At 45.9% G+C, this 19,877-nt stretch overlaps 1 protein-coding gene across 1 annotated transcript in view; it reads left to right on the top strand.

Annotated features, from left to right (window-relative positions):
- Positions 1 to 19,877, top strand: part of LOC126412169 (lipase 3-like) — a 195,260-nt gene that overhangs the window by 67,608 nt on the left and 107,775 nt on the right. The window contains exon 2 of the mRNA XM_050081646.1: positions 8,341 to 8,536. Within this exon, the coding sequence (XP_049937603.1) occupies positions 8,341 to 8,536 (196 nt within the window). The remainder of the gene's footprint in view (positions 1 to 8,340; positions 8,537 to 19,877) is intronic.

Raw genomic sequence — 19,877 nt, 5'->3', positions numbered from 1 at the left:
ACGGACGCAGGCTCCTGGGAGCAGTATTACGCTGTGGGGACATTCTCCTGCGCTTGCATGGGTCCTGCGGTAGTACTCGAAGACACACTGACAGCTGCGAACCATCTACATCCCCTCATGTGTTATGCCTGCCTTGACGACAATGTCATCTTTCAGCAGTTTAACTGTCCTTATCCCGTACCCAGAACCGTCCTACAGTGGTTTGAGGAGCATTATAGTGAACTCACGTTGTTACGTCTGCCACAGACGGCCCCTGTCAGGCAGACTACACTCAAGACACCCCTGTGTACCATATAACATACACAAGCACTTGTAGGCGCAACTAAGAGGAAAACAATTCTTCAAAACAAACAGAACTTGCTAGAGAATAATGCGAACCTTTTTCTGCAGAGGTCGCGTCACAGGCTCAGGGAAAGTTGGAGTAATCCGCCGGTCTTATAAGGCTAGTGCAGCAGCAGTACAGCCAGTTCCTCGCCGAGCTAGGACCAGCTCCGACGGACCTCACCGACGCTCTTGATGAATGGTCGCCTACAAGTTATTTGTTTTTGTGTGTGTATAGTGATTGTTCGAGAAGTGTAGTTTAGTTTCAGTAACGACATTATACTGAGTGTTCTACAATACTGAGTATTCATCACACGTTAATGTCTTGCCAGTCAAATTCGTCTGCTGTAAATCCTATGGAAGTCATCTGGGTCGCTGTCGGGTGCCATCACTACGTACAGAAATCAAAGGCTCGCCATAAATAAATAAATAAATGTCGTGTGACTAGGGCCTACTTACGGGTAGACACTTCGCCAGGTGCAAGTCTTTCGATTTGACGCCACTTCGGCGACTTGCGCGCTGATGGGGATGAAATGATGATGATGATTAGGACAACACAATACCCAGTCTCTACGCGGAGAAAATTTCCGACCCAGCCGGGAATCGATCCCGGGCCCCTAGGATTGACATTCTGTCGCGTTGACCACTTTTTTTAATCTCATTTTGTTCGCTTTCGTTTGTTGCATCTGCTCGGGTCGGACGTCGTAAGACTCGTTTCAATTCGTCGTTGATCGGTTAACTCAGTTTTTTTGTTACAGAGGGCAGCTAACCCTCTGACCGAACAAGATGAGCTGCCATGCCGGCTCTCATTTTGTTCACTTTCGTTCGTTGCATCTGCTCGGGGCGGACGTCGTAAGACACCCGTTTCAATTCGTCGTTGATCCAAAAACCTCAGTTTTTTTATTACAAAGGGCAGCTAACCCTCTGACCGAACACGCTGAGATACCGTGCCGACCACTCAGCTACCAGGGCGGACAGCGGCTCGTTATTGACGTGAATTAAATGACGTGTGCACAGACGTCTAATACCACATATCTCCACAAACCTAATAAGAGTCGGCCCCTGATATGCAGAATCAGTGATGTACTTCGTTCCAAAGACGGAAAAATAAGCTATTATGCTGAGGGTCTTAATGTTTTGGCTCATCAGTGTATCTAGGGTTCGTGTAGTGGCCTTAGCAGATAAAGTTTCTATGAGCAACCCCCGTACGGAAACGTACCGTTTGGCTGTGAAAAAACTTTGATCGTCGGATCACTTTGAGACCTCCCGCTTCGTGGTATGCACACAGGAGAGACTATGACTTCTGACCAATACGCTCTACAGCAGACCGTGGCGAGGGCACTGTTCCGGGTAGGCCTGCTCGTCGTCGAGTTCTCTTCTTTTCAAAGTCGAGAGTGCGAAGCGTCAGTGGAGCAGTTCATTCCACCCTCCTAATGGCGAACGCATGTTTCTTACTCCCGTTGTCGTGGTCGGACAGAGATGGTATGGCGCATTAAACTCAGTTTGTGTGCGTACCGTGAAGCGGGAGAAACTTGTAATAGGAATTGTGAAACAGCCTGTATATATACAGGGTGCGAACAATGTAGCGCAGTGGCGTACAGGAACTCCAGGCGAACAATTCGGTATAAGACATTTTGGTCTCTAAAGCCGGTAAACAGCCTCAAATAGCCACCTGAGCAGCATCGCTCGGGATTTCTAATGTACTAAGACAAAAGAAAGAAAATACCCACCACTAATGAACTGTTCGAATCGCACAAAAAACGGTAAATGTGATGTACATCTATATCTACATTTATACTCTGCAAGCCACCCGACGCTGTGTGGCGGAGGGCACTTTACGTGCCACTGTCATTACCTCCCTTTCCTGTTCCACTCGCGTATGGTTCGCGGGAAGAACGACTGCCGGAAAGCCTCCGTGCGCGCTCGAATCTCTCTAATTTTACACTCGTGATCTCCTCGGGAGGTATAAGTAGGGGGAAGCAAAATATTCCATACCTCATCCAGAAAGGCACCCTCTCGAAACCTGGATAGCAAGCTGCACCGCGATGCAAAGCGCCTCTCTTTGAGGTTTGCCGGTGACATTGTAATTCTGTCAGAGACAGCAAAGGACCTGGAAGAGCAGTTGAAGAGAATGGACAGTGTGTTGAAAGGAGGGTATAACATGAACATAAAAAAAAAATCAAAACGAGGGTAATGGAATGTAGCCGATTAAATCAGGGGATACTGAGGGATTTAGATTAGGAAATGAGGCACTTAAAGTAGTAGATGAGTTTTGATATCTGGGAAGCAAAATCAGTGATGATGGTCGAACTAGAGAGGATGTAAATGTAGATTGGCTATGGGAAGGAGTGCGTTTCTCAAGAAGAGAAATTTATAACATCGAGTATTGATTTAAGTGTCAGGAAGTCTTTCCTAAAAGTATTTGTACGGAGTGTAGGCATGTATGGAAGTGAAACATGGACGATAAACAGTTTAGACAAGAAGAGAAAAGAAGCTTTCGAAATGTAGTGCTACAGAAGAAGGCTGAAGATTAGATGGGTAGATCACGTAACTAATGCGGAGATGCTGGACAGATGTGGGGAGAAGAGGGATTTGTGGCAGAAGTTGTCTAGAAGAAGAGATCGGTTGGTAGGACACGTACCGAGGCATCAAGGGATCACCAGTTAAGTATTGGAGTGAAGCGTGGTGGGTAAAAATAGTAGAGGGAGACCAAGAGATGAATACACTAAGCAGCTTCAGAAGACTGCAGGTTGCAGTAGTTACTCTGAGATCAAGTAGCTTGCAGAGGACAGAGTAGCATGGCTAGCTGCATCAAACTAAACTCTGAACTGGAGACCACAGCAACATTAAAATTCACAGTATTTTTATGTAAAACTTACATAGACATCAGTTCTACAATTTATAAGTGCAAGAAAAGATCGCGATTAATATCCGTGTACCATGTTATCGGAGGAAAGCAATGAAGTTGAAACGTTAAGATTGACGAAGCCTGTGAAGTACACTACTGGTCATTAAAACTGCTACACCACGAAGACGACGTGCTACAGATACGAAATTCAACCGACAGGAAGAAGATGCTGTGATATGCAAATGATTATCTTTTCAAAGCATTCACACAAGGTTGGCGCCGGTGGCGACACCTACAACGTACTGAGAAGAAGAAAGTTTCCAACCGATTTCTCACACACAAACAGCGGTTGACCGGCGTTGCCTGGTGAAACGTTGTTGTGATGCCTCGTGTAAGGAGGAGAAATGCGTACCATCACGTTTCCGACATTGCTGCTCGCGTTGGTCGAGATCCAATGACTGTTAGCAGAATATGGATTCAGTGCGTTCAGGAGTGTAATACGAAACGCCGTGTTGGATCCCAACGGCCTCGTATCACTAGCAGTCGAGCTGACAGGCATCTTATCCGCATGGCTGTAGCGGATCGTGCAGCCACGTCTCGATCCCTGAGTCAATAGATGGGGACGTTTGCAGGACAACAACCATCTGCACGAACAGTTCGACGACGTTTGCAGCAGCATGGACTATCAGCTCGGAGATCATAGCTGCGGTTACCCTTGACGCTGCACCACAGACAGGAGCGCCTGCGATGGTGTACTCAACGACGAACCTGGGTGCACGAATGGCAAAACGTCATTTTTTCGGATGAATCCAGGTTCTGTTTGCAGCATCATGGTGGTCGCATCCGTGTTTGGTGACATTGCGGTGAACGCACATTGGAAGCGTGTATTCGACATCGCCATACTGTCGTATCACCCGGTGTGATGGTATGGGGTGCCATTGGTTACACCTCTCGGTCACCTCTTGTTCGCATTGACGGCACTTTTTGAACAGTGGAAGTTACATTTCAGATGACCCCTGGCTCTACATTCGATCCCTGCGAAACCCCACATTTCGGCAGGATAATGCACAACAGCATGTTGCTGGTCCTGTACGGACCTTTCTGGATACAGAAAATGTTCGACTGCTGCCTTGGCCAGCACATTCTCCAGATCTCTCACCAATTGAAAACGTCTGGTCAGTGGTGGCCGAGCAACTGGCTCGTCACAATACGCCAGTCACTACTCTTGATGAACTGTGGTATCGTGTTGAAGCTGCATGGGCAGCTGTACCTGTACACGCCATCCAAGCTCTGTTTGACGCAATCCCCAGTCGTATCATGGCCGTTATTACGGCCCGAGGTGGTTGTTCTGGGTACTGATTTCTCAAGATCTATGTATCCAAATTGCGTGAAAATGTAATCAAATGGTTCAAATGGCTCTGAGCACTATGGGACTTAACATCTGAGGTCATCAGCCCCCTAGAAGTTAGAACTACTTAAACCTAATTAACCTTAGGACCTCACACACACCCATGCCCAGGCAGGATTCGAACCTGCGACCGTAGCAGTCGCGTGGTTCCGGACTGAAGCGCCTAGAACCGCTTGGCCACCGCGAAAATAGTAATCACATGTGCGTTTAAGTATAATAAATTTATCCAATGAATACCCGTTTATCATCTGCATTTCTTCTTGGTGTAGCAATTTTAATAGCCAGTAGCGTGGAAATACGATAGGATAGTGAGAATCCAGCGCGACGCGGCCTAGTTGAGGTTGTTTTCCGGCTTGATAGACCACAAGTGTTGCATAACATATGAAATACTTCGTCTCGACTTCCCCTACACCTGTGTGGTACGTTATAAACAGTGACGGTTCATACGCTGTTTGTCGATTACTGATAAAACATTGTTGAACAAATCCCGATGTGCTGTCGGTGGAGGCCTGGCTTGCCCTTTACAAAGTGCCTGTAAATACCCACCATTGGAGGATGAACCAGGATGGTTCGAAAGCTAGCCATTCTGTAGCTCCTGGTCGCAGCTACTGTACAGTGTGTATATAAGTCCTGAATCGGTAGAAGTCGGTAAACGTCGGGAGGCTTCGGTAGGCACTCAGTTTCGACTGCTGGCAACATTACGCAGCTGACTCCGTTGTACTAGGTAGCCATTGTCGTCTGCTTCGTTATTGTTTTGTGCTGTACTGTTCTGCGTGTTTTCATTGTGCAGTTGTGCTAAACATTATCAAAATGAGTGAAGAAGCAGTTGCTGGCCCATCTCGGGAGTCGCCAACAACCCCTACCGGTAGGCCTACGGTTAGAGGGAAACCAGTATTACGCAGCGATGTTCGCAAAATACAGACAAACATACATACATTCATTTATATATATATATATATATATATATATATATATATATATATATATATATATATATTATATTAGATTTTAATGTACAGGACGTACGGTGGCATCTCATTGTTTATGTCGTCATATATCCTCTAGAATGTGTCATTTCTTTTTTTTTTTTTGTTTTTTTTTCTTTTTTTCTGCTAGGAACCTTCGTGGGCGTACGGAAAACAAATCACCAAAATTTCATTGCAATCTAATGAATGGTTTGTGAGCGCTTAGTAGACAAACATATATACATTCATTTTTATACATAGAGATTGACAGTTACGTTATACTATATGACGTGTTTAAGTATATTTAAATGTTATAATTAATAGTTTAACATTGCAGACAATGAAATAAAATGAAAAAAATTGCGAGCAGTGGGAATCGAACGCAGGTCCGCTGCATTACAAGTTTCTATCTAACCAACTGCGCTACTCATGCTACAGTGACCTAAGTCTTGAATCATTGTCTATTACTCTTTTTGGGCGTTCGTAGAACAACTCACCAAAGTTCCATTGCAATCGGATGAATCGGATGAATGGTTTGTGAGTGTTGTGTCTAGACAAGACAGCCTAGACACAATGAGAGGAAGCCGAAAGGCACGCGCTAAGCCAAAGCAGACCTGAGGTCTGAAACAGGATACGTAATGAATGTTATAAAGAAAAGTACGTAGCTTCTGGAATACTTAACTTTAATCCATCCTGTTGGTACATCTGGAGATTGTGGCGATACAAGTGAGACTCTTTAGATACATGCAATGTTACTAATGGCGCCTTGCTAGGTCGTAGCCATTGACTTAGCTGAAGGCTATTCTAACTATCTGCTCGGCAAAGGAGCGAGGCTTCGTCAGTGTAGTCGCTAGCTACGTCGTCCGTACAACTGGGGCGAGTGCTATGCCGTATCTCGAGACCTGCCTTGTGGTGGCGCTCGGTCTGCGATCACACAGTGGCGACACGCGGGTCCGACATGTACTAATGGACCGCGGCCGATTTAAAGCTACGACCTAGCAAGTGTGGTGTCTGGCGGTGACACCACAGTGAGCGCATAGTAGACAAACATACATACATTCATCTTTATATACACTCCTGGAAATTGAAATAAGAACACCGTGAATTCATTGTCCCAGGAAGGGGAAACTTTATTGACACATTCCTGGGGTCAGATACATCACATGATCACACTGACAGAACCACAGGCACATAGACACAGGCAACAGAGCATGCACAATGTCGGCACTAGTACAGTGTATATCCACCTTTCGCAGCAATGCAGGCTGCTATTCCCACATGGAGACGATCGTAGAGATGCTGGATGTAGTCCTGTGGAACGGCTTGCCATGCCATTTCCACCTGGCGCCTCAGTTGGACCACCGTTCGTGCTGGACGTGCAGACCGCTTGAGACGACGCTTCATCCAGTCCCAAACATGCTCAATGGGGGACAGATCCGGAGATCTTGCTGGCCAGGGTAGTTGACTTACACCTTCTAGAGCACGTTGGGTGGCACGGGATACATGCGGACGTGCATTTTCCTGTTGGAACAGCAAGTTCCCTTGCCGGTCTAGGAATGGTATAACGATGTGTTCGATGACGGTTTGGATGTACCGTGCACTATTCAGTGTCCCCTCGACGATCACCAGTGGTGTACGGCCAGTGTAGGAGATCGCTCCCCACACCATGATGCCGGGTGTTGGCCCTGTGTGCCTCGGTCGTATGCAGTCCTGATTGTGGCGCTCACCTGCACGGCGCCAAACACGCATACGACCATCATTGGCACCAAGGCAGAAGCGACTCTCATCGCTGAAGACGACACGTCTCCATTCGTCCCTCCATTCACGCCTGTCGCGACACCACTGGAGGCGGGCTGCACGATGTTGGGGCGTGAGCGGAAGACGGCCTAACGGTGTGCGGGACCGTAGCCCAGCTTCATGGAGACGGTTGCGAATGGTCCTCGCCGATACCCCAGGAGCAACAGTGTCCCTAATTTGCTGGGAAGTGGCGGTGCGGTCCCCTACGGCACTGCGTAGGATCCTACGGTCTTGGCGTGCATCCGTGCGTCGCTGCGGTCCGGTCCCAGGTCGACGGGCACGTGCACCTTCCGCCGACCACTGGCGACAACATCGATGTACTGTGGAGACCTCACGCCCCACGTGTTGAGCAATTCGGCGGTATGTCCACCCGGCCTCCCGCATGCCCACTATACGCCCTCGCTCAAAGTCCGTCAACTGCACATACGGTTCACGTCCACGCTGTCGCGGCATGCTACCAGTGTTAAAGACTGCGATGGAGCTCCGTATGCCACGGCAAACTGGCTGACACTGACGGCGGCGGTGCACAAATGCTGCGCAGCTAGCGCCATTCGACGGCCAACACCGCGGTTCCTGGTGTGTCCGCTGTGCCGTGCGTGTGATCATTGCTTGTACAGCCCTCTCGCAGTGTCCGGAGCAAGTATGGTGGGTCTGACACACCGGTGTCAATGTGTTCTTTTTTCCATTTCCAGGAGGGTATATAGATTTTAATGTACATGACGATTTCAGTTTCGTTTACGAACAACATTTAAAGCGAGTTTTACTTCCAAGCCTTTCGTCTGCTTTCGTGTAAGCATGACGCGCAATTTGTAGTGCCAGCACTGCAACTGATAGGCGTGCCTTGTCCCCCTCCTCAACGGCTCCTCTCCCCTCGCCAGCCAATGCTTGCTTCCTCCTCTCCCCGCACTCCCCTTTCAACTCAGCCGTCTTACAGTTAACACACTGTACAAACCGCCCGCCTTTCGCTGCGCCTGCTGACGCCGCGCTTGTGTGTGTTGCAGCCGGGCATCATCCGCCGCCACGGCTACCCGGCCGAGGCGCACACCGTGCTGACGGGCGACGGCTACCTGCTGACCATGCACCGCATCCCGCGGCCGCAGCCGCAGGGCGCCTGCCGCATCCTGCCCGTCGTGCTGCAGCACGGCCTGCTCGGCAGCTCCACGGATTGGGTCTTTCTCGGGCCCCGCAACGGTCTAGGTGCGTACGCTGCGCACTGTCTGCTCACCAGCCACTGGACGTTAACGTGGGATGTGGCCACCGAACTCCATCCGGGATACCGTCAGTGGTGTATCTGAACGTCTGTGGGGGAACGGGAGTCCACTCTTCCTCGAGAGCCGAAGGTAGATTAAAACTGCGTGCCATACTGGGACTCGAAATTGGGCCCCTTGGCTTTCCTCTGTGAAGTTTGGAAGGTAGGACATTACGGCAAGTTGAAAACGAGAAGAATTAGAGAGAAGCGATATTTATACGTGCTAGCATGAGTTTCTTAGAAGTAGATACCTTAGGGGTTGCGAAGCAACTCAAATCGCTTGATACGGACAAGTCTTCAGGTCCAGATTGTATACCGATTAGGTTCCTTTCAGATTACGCTGATACAATAGCTCCCTACTTAGCAATCATATACAACCGCTCGCTCACCGATAGATCTGTACCTACAGATTGGAAAATTGCGCAGATCGCACCAGTGTTTAAGAAGGGTAGTAGGAGTAATCCATCGAACTACAGACCTATATCATTGACGTTGGTTTGCAATAGGGTTTTGGAGCATATACTGTATTCAAACATTATGAATCACCTCGAAGGGAACGATCTATTGATACGTAATCACCATGGTTTCAGAAAACATCGTTCTTGTGCAACGCAGCTAGCTCTTTATTCGCACGAAGTAATGGCCGCTATCGACAGGGTATCACAGGTTGATTCCGTATTTCTAAATTTCCGGAAAGCTTTTGACACCGTTCCTCACAACCGACTTCTAGTCAAGCTGCGGGCCTACGGGGTATCGTCTCAGTTGTGCGACTGGATTCGTGATTTCCTGTCAGGAACGTCGCAGATCGTAGTAATAGACGGCAAATCATCGAGTAAAACTGAAGTGATATCAGGTGTTCCCCAGGGAAGCGTCCTGGGACCTCTGCTGTCCCTGATCTATATAAATGACCTGGGTGACAATCTGAGCAGTTCTCTTAGGTTGTTCGCAGATGATGCTGTAATTTACCGTCTAGTAAGGTCATCCGAAGATCAGTATCAGTTGCAAAGCGATTTAGAAAAGATTGCTGTATAGTGTGGCAGGTGGCAGTTGACGCTAAATAACGAAAAGTGTGAGGTGATCCACATGAGATCCAAAAGAAAGCCGTTGGAATTCGATTACTCGATAAATAGTGCAATTTTCAAGGCTGTCAATTCAACTAAGTACCTGGGTGTTAAAATTACGAACAACTTCAGTTGGAAAGACCACATAGATAATATTATGGGGAAGGCGAGCCAAAGGTTGCGTTTCATTGGCAGGATACTTAGAAGTTGCAACAAGTCCACTAAAGAGACAGCTTACACTACACTCGTTCGTCCTCTATTGCTGCGCGGTGTGGTATCCTTACCAGGTGGAATTGACGGAGGACGTCGAAAGGGTGCAGAGAAGGGCAGCTCGCTTTGTATTATCACGTAATAGGGGAGAGAGTGTGGCAGATATGATACGCGAGTTGGGATGGAAGTCATTAAAGCAAAGACGTTTTTCGTCGCGGCGAGATCTATTTACGAAATTTCAGTCACCAACTTTCTCTTCCGAATGCGAAAATATTTTGTTGAGCCCAACCTACAAGGGTAGGAATGATCATCAAAATAAAATAACAAAAATCAGAGCTCGAACAGAAAGGTTTAGGTGTTCGTTTTTCCCGCGCGCTGTTCGGGACTGGAATGATAGAGAGATAGTACGATAATGGTTCGATGAACCCTCTTCCAAGCACTTAAATGTGAATTGCAGAGTAATCATGTAGATGTAGATGTATGATAAACCTCTTCCCTCAAAAATATTTGTCTTCTTCATACCTCCTATGTGTTAACACAGGTGACGTGTCACTGATCTCATTTGTACTAAGATTGCAGTACACGCGCGGCGCCTGTTTGCTTCATCGCCCTCAGTGGAATTAGTAAGTTCTAAGAGGTGTTGACAGATGTGAAAATCACCGAATTATCAGTATAATAAGTCACAGCTGCAAAATACTAACGCGAATTCTTTACAGACGAATGGAAAAACTGGTAGAAGCCGACCTCGGGGAAGATCAGTTTGGATTCCGTAGAAATGTTGGAACACGTGAGGCAATACTGACCTTACGACTTATCTTAGAAGAAACATTAAGGAAAGGCAAACCTACGTTTCTAGCATTTGTAGACTTAGAGAAAGCTTTTGACAATGTTGACTGGAATACTCTCTTTCAAATTCTGAAGGTGGCAGGGGTAAAATATAGGAAGTGAAAGGCTATTTACAATTTGTACAGAAACCAGATGGCAGTTATGAGTCGAGGGGCATGAAAGGGAAGCAGTGGTTGGGAAGGGGGTGAGACAGGGTTGTAGCCTCTCCCTGATGCTATTCAATCTGTATATTGAGCAAGCAGTAAAGGAAACAAAAGAAAAATTTGGAGTAGGTATTAAAATCTAGGGAGAAGAAATAAAAATTTTGAGGTTCGCCGATGACATTGTAATTCTGTCAGAGACAGCAAAGGACTTGGAAGATCAGTTGAACGGAATGGACAGTGTCTTGAAAGGAGGATATAAGATGAACATGAACAACAGCAAAATGAGGATAATGGAATGTAGTCGAATTAAGTCGGGTGATGTTGAGAGAATTAGATTAGGAAATGAGACACTTAAAGTAGTAAAGGAGTTTTGCTATTTGGGGAGCAAAATAACTGATGATGGTCGAAGTAGAGAGGATATAAAATGTAGACTGGCAATGGCAAGGAAAGCGTTTCTGAAGAAGAGAAATTTGGTAACATCCAGCATTGATTTAAGTGTCAGGAAATCGTTTCTGAAAGTATTTGTATGGAGTGTAGCCATGTATGGAAGTGAAACATGGACGATAAATAGTTTGGACAAGAAGAGAATAGAAGCTTTCGAAATGTGGTGCTACAGAAGAATGTTGAAGATTAGATGGGTAAATCACGTAACTAATGAGGAGGTATTGAATAGAATTGGGGAGAAGAGGAGTTTGTGGCACAACGTGACAAAAAGAAGGGACCGGTTGGAAGGATACGTTCTGAGGCATCAGGGGATCACAAATTCAGCAATGGAGGGCAGCGTGGAGGGTAAAAATCATAGAAGGAGACCAAGAGATGAATACAGTAAGCAAATTCAGAAGGATGTAGCTTGCAGTAAGTACTGGGAGATGAAGAAGCTTGCACAGGATAGAGTAGCATAGAGAGCTGCATCAAACCAGTCTCAGGATTGAAGACCACAACGACAACAACAAGAGACGTCCACCAACCTGCAGTCTTCTATAGTTGTTGTCTCCTGCATAGAAAACAGCACGTAGGTCGTGAATCCGTAATCTTGGGGCTGTAAGAAACTCTTAGCGAAGAAGTATTATCTTAGAAATAATTAAATTTCCAATCAGTTTGTTAAACGGAATGCCACTCGCTTTTTATTGGAAGAACACGAGAAACTGGCAATTGCATTCCTTTTTAGACTCACGAGTGATTTTTATTCTTCAGGAAATTACTGTACTGCATATTTCCGTAATTAGTATCACACAGTTCTCAACTATATGTCCAAATAACCATCCATTCTTAATAATCTCTGTCTTCCGACACTGCCGTACCAGCTCTGACTTACACACTAGACATTGCTAACTAAGTCTTAACTGATACCGCAGCGGGCAACATCTCTGTCTTCCGAGATTGCCGAACAGGCTCTGATCTTACAGCCGAACCACTTCGCCCGCCATCCAAGTTAGGAGCGATCCGAAGATCACTGAAGTGCTTCGTCGACCTTTTCGTTTTGCAGTTGTTTATTTTCTGCTGGTTATTAACATTTGAGGCAACGGCCTTGCGCCAGTGGATACACCGGTTCCCCTCACATCACCGAAGTTAAGCGCTGTCGGGCGTGGCCGGCACTTGGATGGGTGACCATCCGGGTCGCCATGCGCTGTTGCCTTTGTTCGGGGTGCACTCGTGATGCCAATTGAGGTGCTACTCGACCGAATAGTAATTGGCTCGGGTCACAGAAAACCATCATAACGACCAGGAGAGTGGTGTGGTGACCACACACCCCTCCTATTCGCATCCTCAAGTGAGGTTGACACGGCGGTCGGATGGTCCCGATGGGCCACTTGTGGCCTGTGGACGGAGTGCTTCATTAATACTTGCCACGTAATTATTACACGCTATTGAGAATGCTTTAATTTGAAATTCAAGTAAATACGCTGTTTAAAAAAATGGCTCTGAGTACTATCGGACTCAACTTCTGTGGTCATCAGTCCCCTAGAACTTAGAACTACTTAACCCTAACTAACCTAAGGACATCACGCACATCCATGCCCGAGACAGGATTCGAACCTGCGACCGTAGCGGTCACGCGGTTGCAGACTGTAGCGCCTAGAACCGCTCGGCCACTCCGGCCGGCACGCTGTTTAATTTTTCAGATATTAATAATAGAATATTACCATTGTGACGCGCAGCTTCCGAACACGGCAGCTAATCCGGGAGAAGAACCACAATTTAGGCGGTCCTCCTCACGATACCCGTACCGAACACACCATGGATCATCTGTACCTCGCGCCACACTACGTCATCTTGCCACTACTGCCTTCTCAATGCTTTAAAAAGAACTTCTTATAGCCGAATATGATGGCTGAAAAGCCAGAAATATTACGACAGACTGCCGGAAGTGATCTGTGAGTGAGGTGTCACCGCAAGGCACCACACTTGCTAGGTTTTAGGCTTCAAATCGGCCGCGGTCCGCCAGTACAGATCGTAATCGCGAGTCGCCACTGTCGACGCTAGCAGACCGAGCGCCGCCACTCGGCTGGTCTTACGAGACAAGCTAGCCCAGTTCGACAGCCGACTTTAATAGGAATGGTTCACTTGTTATAGCTCCAGAGATCTCATTTGCAGAGACGCTAATTATCATAGCCTTCAGCTAAGTCAGTAGCTACGACCTAGCCAGGTGCCACATACAGTTTATGCATTGACAATTGATCTATATGTGTGAAGCAATCAGAATTGTAAAGAAGTATTCGCAGTTCAGTCTATCACTGCACTTGTAAATATTGTTGTCCAAAGTCAAGATCGACGTTCACCGCTGATGCTGAATTAAAGCTAAGTATTTAATTGTATTGCTGTCTGTTAACTTTCTAATCACCTAAGATGTTCCAGATACGTCCCTTCAAGTATAGTTCATTGATCCTCACGTCAGCGTACGTGATCAGCGCGTTAAATTAATTGGCCACACCTCGTGATCAGACTAAGAGTCAAATAGCGTGACTCAGCCGGGTCACCCTTTTTCCATGAGGCCCATAGTTCCGGGTTGGGTTGGGTTGTTTTGGGGGAGGAGACCAGACAGCGAGGTCATCAGTCTCATCGGATTTGGGAAGGACGGGGAAGGATGTCGGCCGTGCACTTTCAAAGGAACCATCCCGGCATTTGCCTGGAGCGATTTAGGGAAATCACGGAAAACCTAAATCAGGATAGCCGGACGCGGGATTGAACCGTCGTCCTCCCGAATCCATAGTTACGCCTCATACACAATACTAAGGGTGCGTCGTGAGTCGTGCGTGGGTAGTTCAGTTGGTTCGAGGTCTTAACAAAGAGAATGCAGCACAAGAACCTATTTGCTAACTACCGGGTGATCAAAAAGTCAGTATAAATTTGAAAACTTAATAAACCACGGAATAATGTAGATAGAGAGGTAAAAATTGACACACATGCTTGGAATGACATGGGGTTTTATTAGAACAAAAAAAAGAAAGTTCACAAAATGTCCAACAGATGGCGCTGGACAGCTAAACGTCAGTCACTGCTACCGTGACGGGTGAGAGGTACGCCGATATGTTACAGAATCGCATCATCCCCAGCCTGGCTGATAAATACCTGCTGGAACTTACGATGTTTATGAAGGATGGCGCTCCACCCGATATTGCTAGACGCGTGAAAGGCCTCTTGCGCGCGTTGTTTGGTGATGATCGTGTGTTCAGCCGCCACTTTCGTCATGCTTGGCCTCCCAGGTCCCCAGACCTCAGTCCGTGCGATTATTGGCTTTGGAGTTACCTGAAGTCGCAAGTGTGTCGTGATCGACCGACGTCTCTAGGGATGCTGAAAGACAACATCCGACGCCAATGCCTCACCATAACTCTGGACATGCTGTACAGTGCTGTTCACAACATTATTCCTCGACTACAGCTATTGTTGAGGAATGATGGTGTACATATTGAGCATTTCCTGTAAAGAACATCATCTTTGCTTTGTCTTACTTTGTTATGCTAATTATTGCTATTCTGATCAGATGAAGCGCCATCTGTCGGACATTGTTTGAACTTTTGTATTTTGTTGGTTCTAATAAAACCCCATGTCTTTCCAAGCATGTGTGTCAATTTGTACCTCTCTATCTACATTATTCCGTGATTTATTCGGTTTTCGAATTTATACTGACTTTTTGATCACCCGGTACTTGGAGTTGTCGTTCATGGACCCACCGCCCAGCTGTGGTGCCCCGGGTGTGAGAAAACGTTGAACTGCAAGCAAGATGTTTCGACGATCCCCGCACGGTAACAAAAATAGTCTGTGACTGTATGCAGCGACCCCTGACAACGCGATGGCTGACGACTGGCGAGGACCGTCGAAATGACGACCGCCTCTTACCGGCCGCCCGCTTCGATAAGTTGTTCCCAGCGGGTAAGATGGATCTTTTTTAGTGCACATGGTGTCACAATTTTTGTGGTATGGCTCCATTTAATTCATATAAAAAATAAAATAAAACATCGTGACGGAGCACCTTCATGGTGGGAAGGGGGAGACACCGTGGCCAGTCCTCGGGGTTCGACCCTTTCCCTTATTGCCTCTTCAAGCCTGACACTGACTGTCCTGCTTCACTAAAAAGAAAGTTGGTAGGCTGCGGTGCTCGTGGAGTATCGACGACGCATGTGGCGAGTTCCAAAAGCGTTTCTTTGTGTTTGTTCCTTCCCTCCGTACTCAGTATAAAAAAAAATTAAAATAAAAAGTTGGTAGAGCACTTACCTGCGACATAGGTCCTGAGTTCGATTCTCGTTCTGGCACACAGTTTTAATCTGCCAGGAAGTTTCATATCAGCGCACACTCCGTTGCAGAGTGAAAAGTTCGTTCTGGAAGGCAGTGATGCTGCACACTGGGGTCTGCAGCGAAATTTACTTTCTGACTCATCCCAAAGGCACTCCGCTGGGTTCAGGTTGGGACCCTAGCAGGCCAGTCCATTTCAACAAACCACTGGCTCACAGATGCTGTCTCATAAACGGGCGCATTCTCATGCTGACAGTCACCATCTCTGAATGGTTCCTCTACTGAACGTACACAGTGCTGCAAAATGTATCCACATCCTTCTCTTTTCCATTTATTTTGAGAAGTTTCTCTTTACGTTGATTTTCTTGACATCCAGCTTGTTTCCCTTTTTTCTTTTTGTGGAGCTCGTTTATTTTTCGTCATACCCAACACTTCATTAGCTTTCATTCGATTCCTATCCAATTTATCCAGAGTCCAACTGCTACTTGCATACAGCCGTGTATTGAATACAAATGATTCTAGAAAAAGATTTTCTGACATCTATATCCGTATATTTGCTGGTTAAAATGTTTTTCGCAGTCATAAATGCCTACTTTGCTACTCTTGGGGGATCGAAAAGTAGTGCTGTTTTTTACATTACATTGCACACAGATACATTTTATTTTTGATCAGAGATGTAATCACCCTCGTTATCAACACTCTTTTTCCTATCTAGGAGCAAATTTTCGTTAACAGATCGATAAAAATCAATCGGTTTCCCAGAAAAATATCTGGAGATGGCATTTTGGACATCATCCACATTTTCAGATTTTTTACCAGTTAGGAACTGTTGTAGCGATCGGAATAAAGGGAAATCCGATGGCGCAATATAGAGCGAATATGGTGTGTGCGGCAATACCTTCCATTACAATTCATTAATTTATCCCGGGGTTCGTCTTGCGCAGTGCGGTCTTCCATTATAGTGTTGCGAAATAACGCCTCCCCTGTTGAGAATCGCTGGGCGATTTTGAGTTAAAGATGGATTTCCTCCATCCAGCTGTTCACAGAAAAGGTCTGCATTTATAGTTTGTCGAGGATTACGCAGTTCAAAATAAACGACCCCGCGAATGCTCCACCAAACACACAGGAGTGCCTCCTTTCGGAGGTGACGTATTAAAAAGGGTCTTTCTTTATCACCTGAGGATACGTCTTCTAGTGGCAAGGAACCGGTCGTGACTTTTAACAAAACGTATTCTACGACACGGATTTGCTTCCACTTTCAACCTTAACATGGCGTCCTCTAAAGTCGTTGCTTTTCCTCGTCGATACGAGTCGGAAAGACCAAAATTACCGGATTTGAACTTTGAAAATGACTTTTTTGCATTCACGAACGTCTAATGCACTTAAATAAGCATCCCAACGTTTTCGGTAGCAACTGTTGCTGTACTATCCTTGTGAAACTCAAGAAGCATACAACGCCGGATATGTACCTCTTCTGGTATTAGAGTAGCCATTTCGCCATAAATGTCAAAAAAAATCAAAATTTAATTATTTACGAGGGAACAAGTCACTGCGACATTAAAATGTCTTTGGCACGACTTTGAAATACACAATTAACAGATAAACGACAAATGACTACCGCCGTGTCCAGAAATGACATAGCTTTTCGGTCTCCCTGATACTATCAAGTTGTTTCAACTAAACAATTCTGTCATCATTAGTTTTTACATTGGTTTTAATTCCTCCCGTATTTTTCCTCGCTACAATTTACTTTTGTTTTCCGTTCGTTCAGTCTTAATTCCATAGTTTAATAGTCTGACGGGACTTGCAACATTCTGTTCATTTCTTTTCTGCAGTCTGCAACTACTTCATTGTTATCAGCAAATATGACACGTTATCACGGATTTTTACTCCCTTTGTCTTCTCCTTCATAATCTGAGTAGTTTCCTCAATGATCACATTAAATCAATATGTCCTCGTCTAACTTCTTTTCTAATCCTGGCCTCTTCCTCTACCTCAGTTATCTTTACTTTTGTGCTTTGGTTCCTCATCGAACTTCTTTTCTACTCCTGGCTTCTTCTACGTCACTGATATCTATTTTTGTGGTTTGGTTCTAATGCAGCTCATTACTCATTCTTCTATCCTTCCAATCCAGTGCTATTTTCTTCGTAGTTCTAAAGAGTAGCTCCCAGTTCAGATTGTCAAAAGTCCTTTCTAGGCCAATTGAAGTAAGGTAAGTCCATCTATTCATACCCATCCTTCTCTCTCAAAGCATGCGCAAAGCTAAAATTTCTTCCCTTGTTCCTCTATCTTCTCTAAATTCAAATTCCTCTTCTGCAACATACTTTTCCACCTTTACTTTCATCCTGTTCTTAACTATATTATTTACTATTTTGGAGACACATGATAACATTCATAGTGTACTATAATAGTTGCATTACAATAAATTATAAAAATGTGTTGCTATAATAATCGTTTCTTTACATCAGTGATTAATACACTGCTGTAGCACAATGTTCAAGAAATTCAGAGAAATGTAGCCTCGGAGAAATATTCAACCGAAAATTTGAGAAGCACATGCGTCGTTCAAAAGTTTATTTAAGAAATGAAATAGCAAATAACTGTCACAATATCACAATTTATACATTAACGGAAGTGCGCTCTTACCATTATCAGTATTTCACTTAAGACTACGACTGTGAAGACAGGTCTGCAGGGATGCTGTTCTTCAGTCGTTTGCACCGACATTTTGGAAGCCAGCCTTTTGGGATTTTTTTCCTTAGTGGAATGTATTTCCAATTTTTTTTTTTTTATTCCAGGCTTTGATCAAAATATGAACTGTTTAGACGATGACCGGTTTCAATGCGTAATGACCATCCTCAGTCATTGAGGACTGAAACCGGTCATCGTCTAAAGAATTCATATTCTGATCAAAGACTGGAATAAAAAAAACATTTGACAGTATTGGATCACTGTTTGTATACGCGACCATGTCTAAGTTGGTGAGTGTATTTCCCTTCTGCCTTCCACACTCAGGTTTCTGTGGTTTGCCTCTTCCATCTGTGGACTCAGGAAACGTGCAGAATCTGCTGTTGACAGCAGGTCCGGTCACCTTATGAATGTGCGCCTTTACCAAAGACAATCCACCTGAACAGAACTGACAAAAGCCACAAGTAAGATGAAACTTCCTGGTAGATTAAAACTGTGTGCCCGACCGAGACTCGAACTCGGGACCTTTGCCTTTCGCGGGCAAGTGCTCTACCAACTGAGCTACCGAAGCACGACTCACGCCCGGTACTCACAGCTTTACTTCTGCCAGTACCTCGTCTCCTACCTTCCAAACTTTACTGAAGCTCTCCTGCGAACCTTGCAGAACTAGCACTCCTGAAAGAAAGGATATTGCGGAGACATGGCTTAGCCACAGCCTGGGCGATGTTTCCAGAATGAGATTTTCACTCTGCAGCGGAGTGCGCTGATATGAAACTTCCTGGCAGATTAAAACTGTGTGCCCGACCGAGACTCGAACTCGGGACCTTTGCCTTTCGCGGGCAAGTGCTCTACCAACTGAGCTACCGAAGCACGACTCACGCCCGGTACTCACAGCTTTACTTCTGCCAGTACCTCGTCTCCTACCTTCCAAACTTTACTGAAGCTCTCCTGCGAACCTTGCAGAACTAGCACTCCTGAAAGAAAGGATATTGCGGAGACATGGCTTAGCCACAGCCTGGGCGATGTTTCCAGAATGAGATTTTCACTCTGCAGCGGAGTGCGCTGATATGAAACTTCCTGGCAGATTAAAACTGTGTGCCCGACCGAGACTCGAACTCGGGACCTTTGCCTTTCGCGTGCAAGTGCTCTACCAACTTTTTTTTTTAATTTCTTTTTGTTCGTTTTCTTTTGTTGTATATGATCGGGGCGGACGTCGTAAGACACCCTTTTAAGTTCGTTGTTGATCTATTAACTCAGTTTTTTATTACAGAGGGCGGCTAACCCTCTGACCGAGCACGCTGAGCTACCGTGCCGGCCATCCAACTGCGCTACCGAAGCACGACTCACGCCCGGTACTCACAGCTTCTGCCAGTACCTCGTCTCCTACCTTCCAAACTTTACAGAAGCTCTCCGCTGCAGAGTGAAAATCTCATTCTGGAAACATCCCCCAGGCTGTGGCTAAGCCATGTCTCCGAAATATCCTTTCTTTCAGGAATGCTATTTCTGCAAGGTTCGCAGGAGAGCTTCTGTAAAGTTTGGAAGGTAGGAGACGAGGTACTGGCAGAAGTAAAGCTGTGAGTACCGGGCGTGAGTCGTGCTTCGGTAGCTCA

The sequence above is a fragment of the Schistocerca serialis genome, chromosome 7 (genome assembly GCF_023864345.2).
Source record: "Schistocerca serialis cubense isolate TAMUIC-IGC-003099 chromosome 7, iqSchSeri2.2, whole genome shotgun sequence".
NCBI classification, from domain to species: Eukaryota; Metazoa; Arthropoda; class Insecta; order Orthoptera; family Acrididae; genus Schistocerca; species Schistocerca serialis.
Note: the sequence above shows the minus strand (reverse complement) of the source record. Positions and strands in the feature narration are given on the sequence as shown.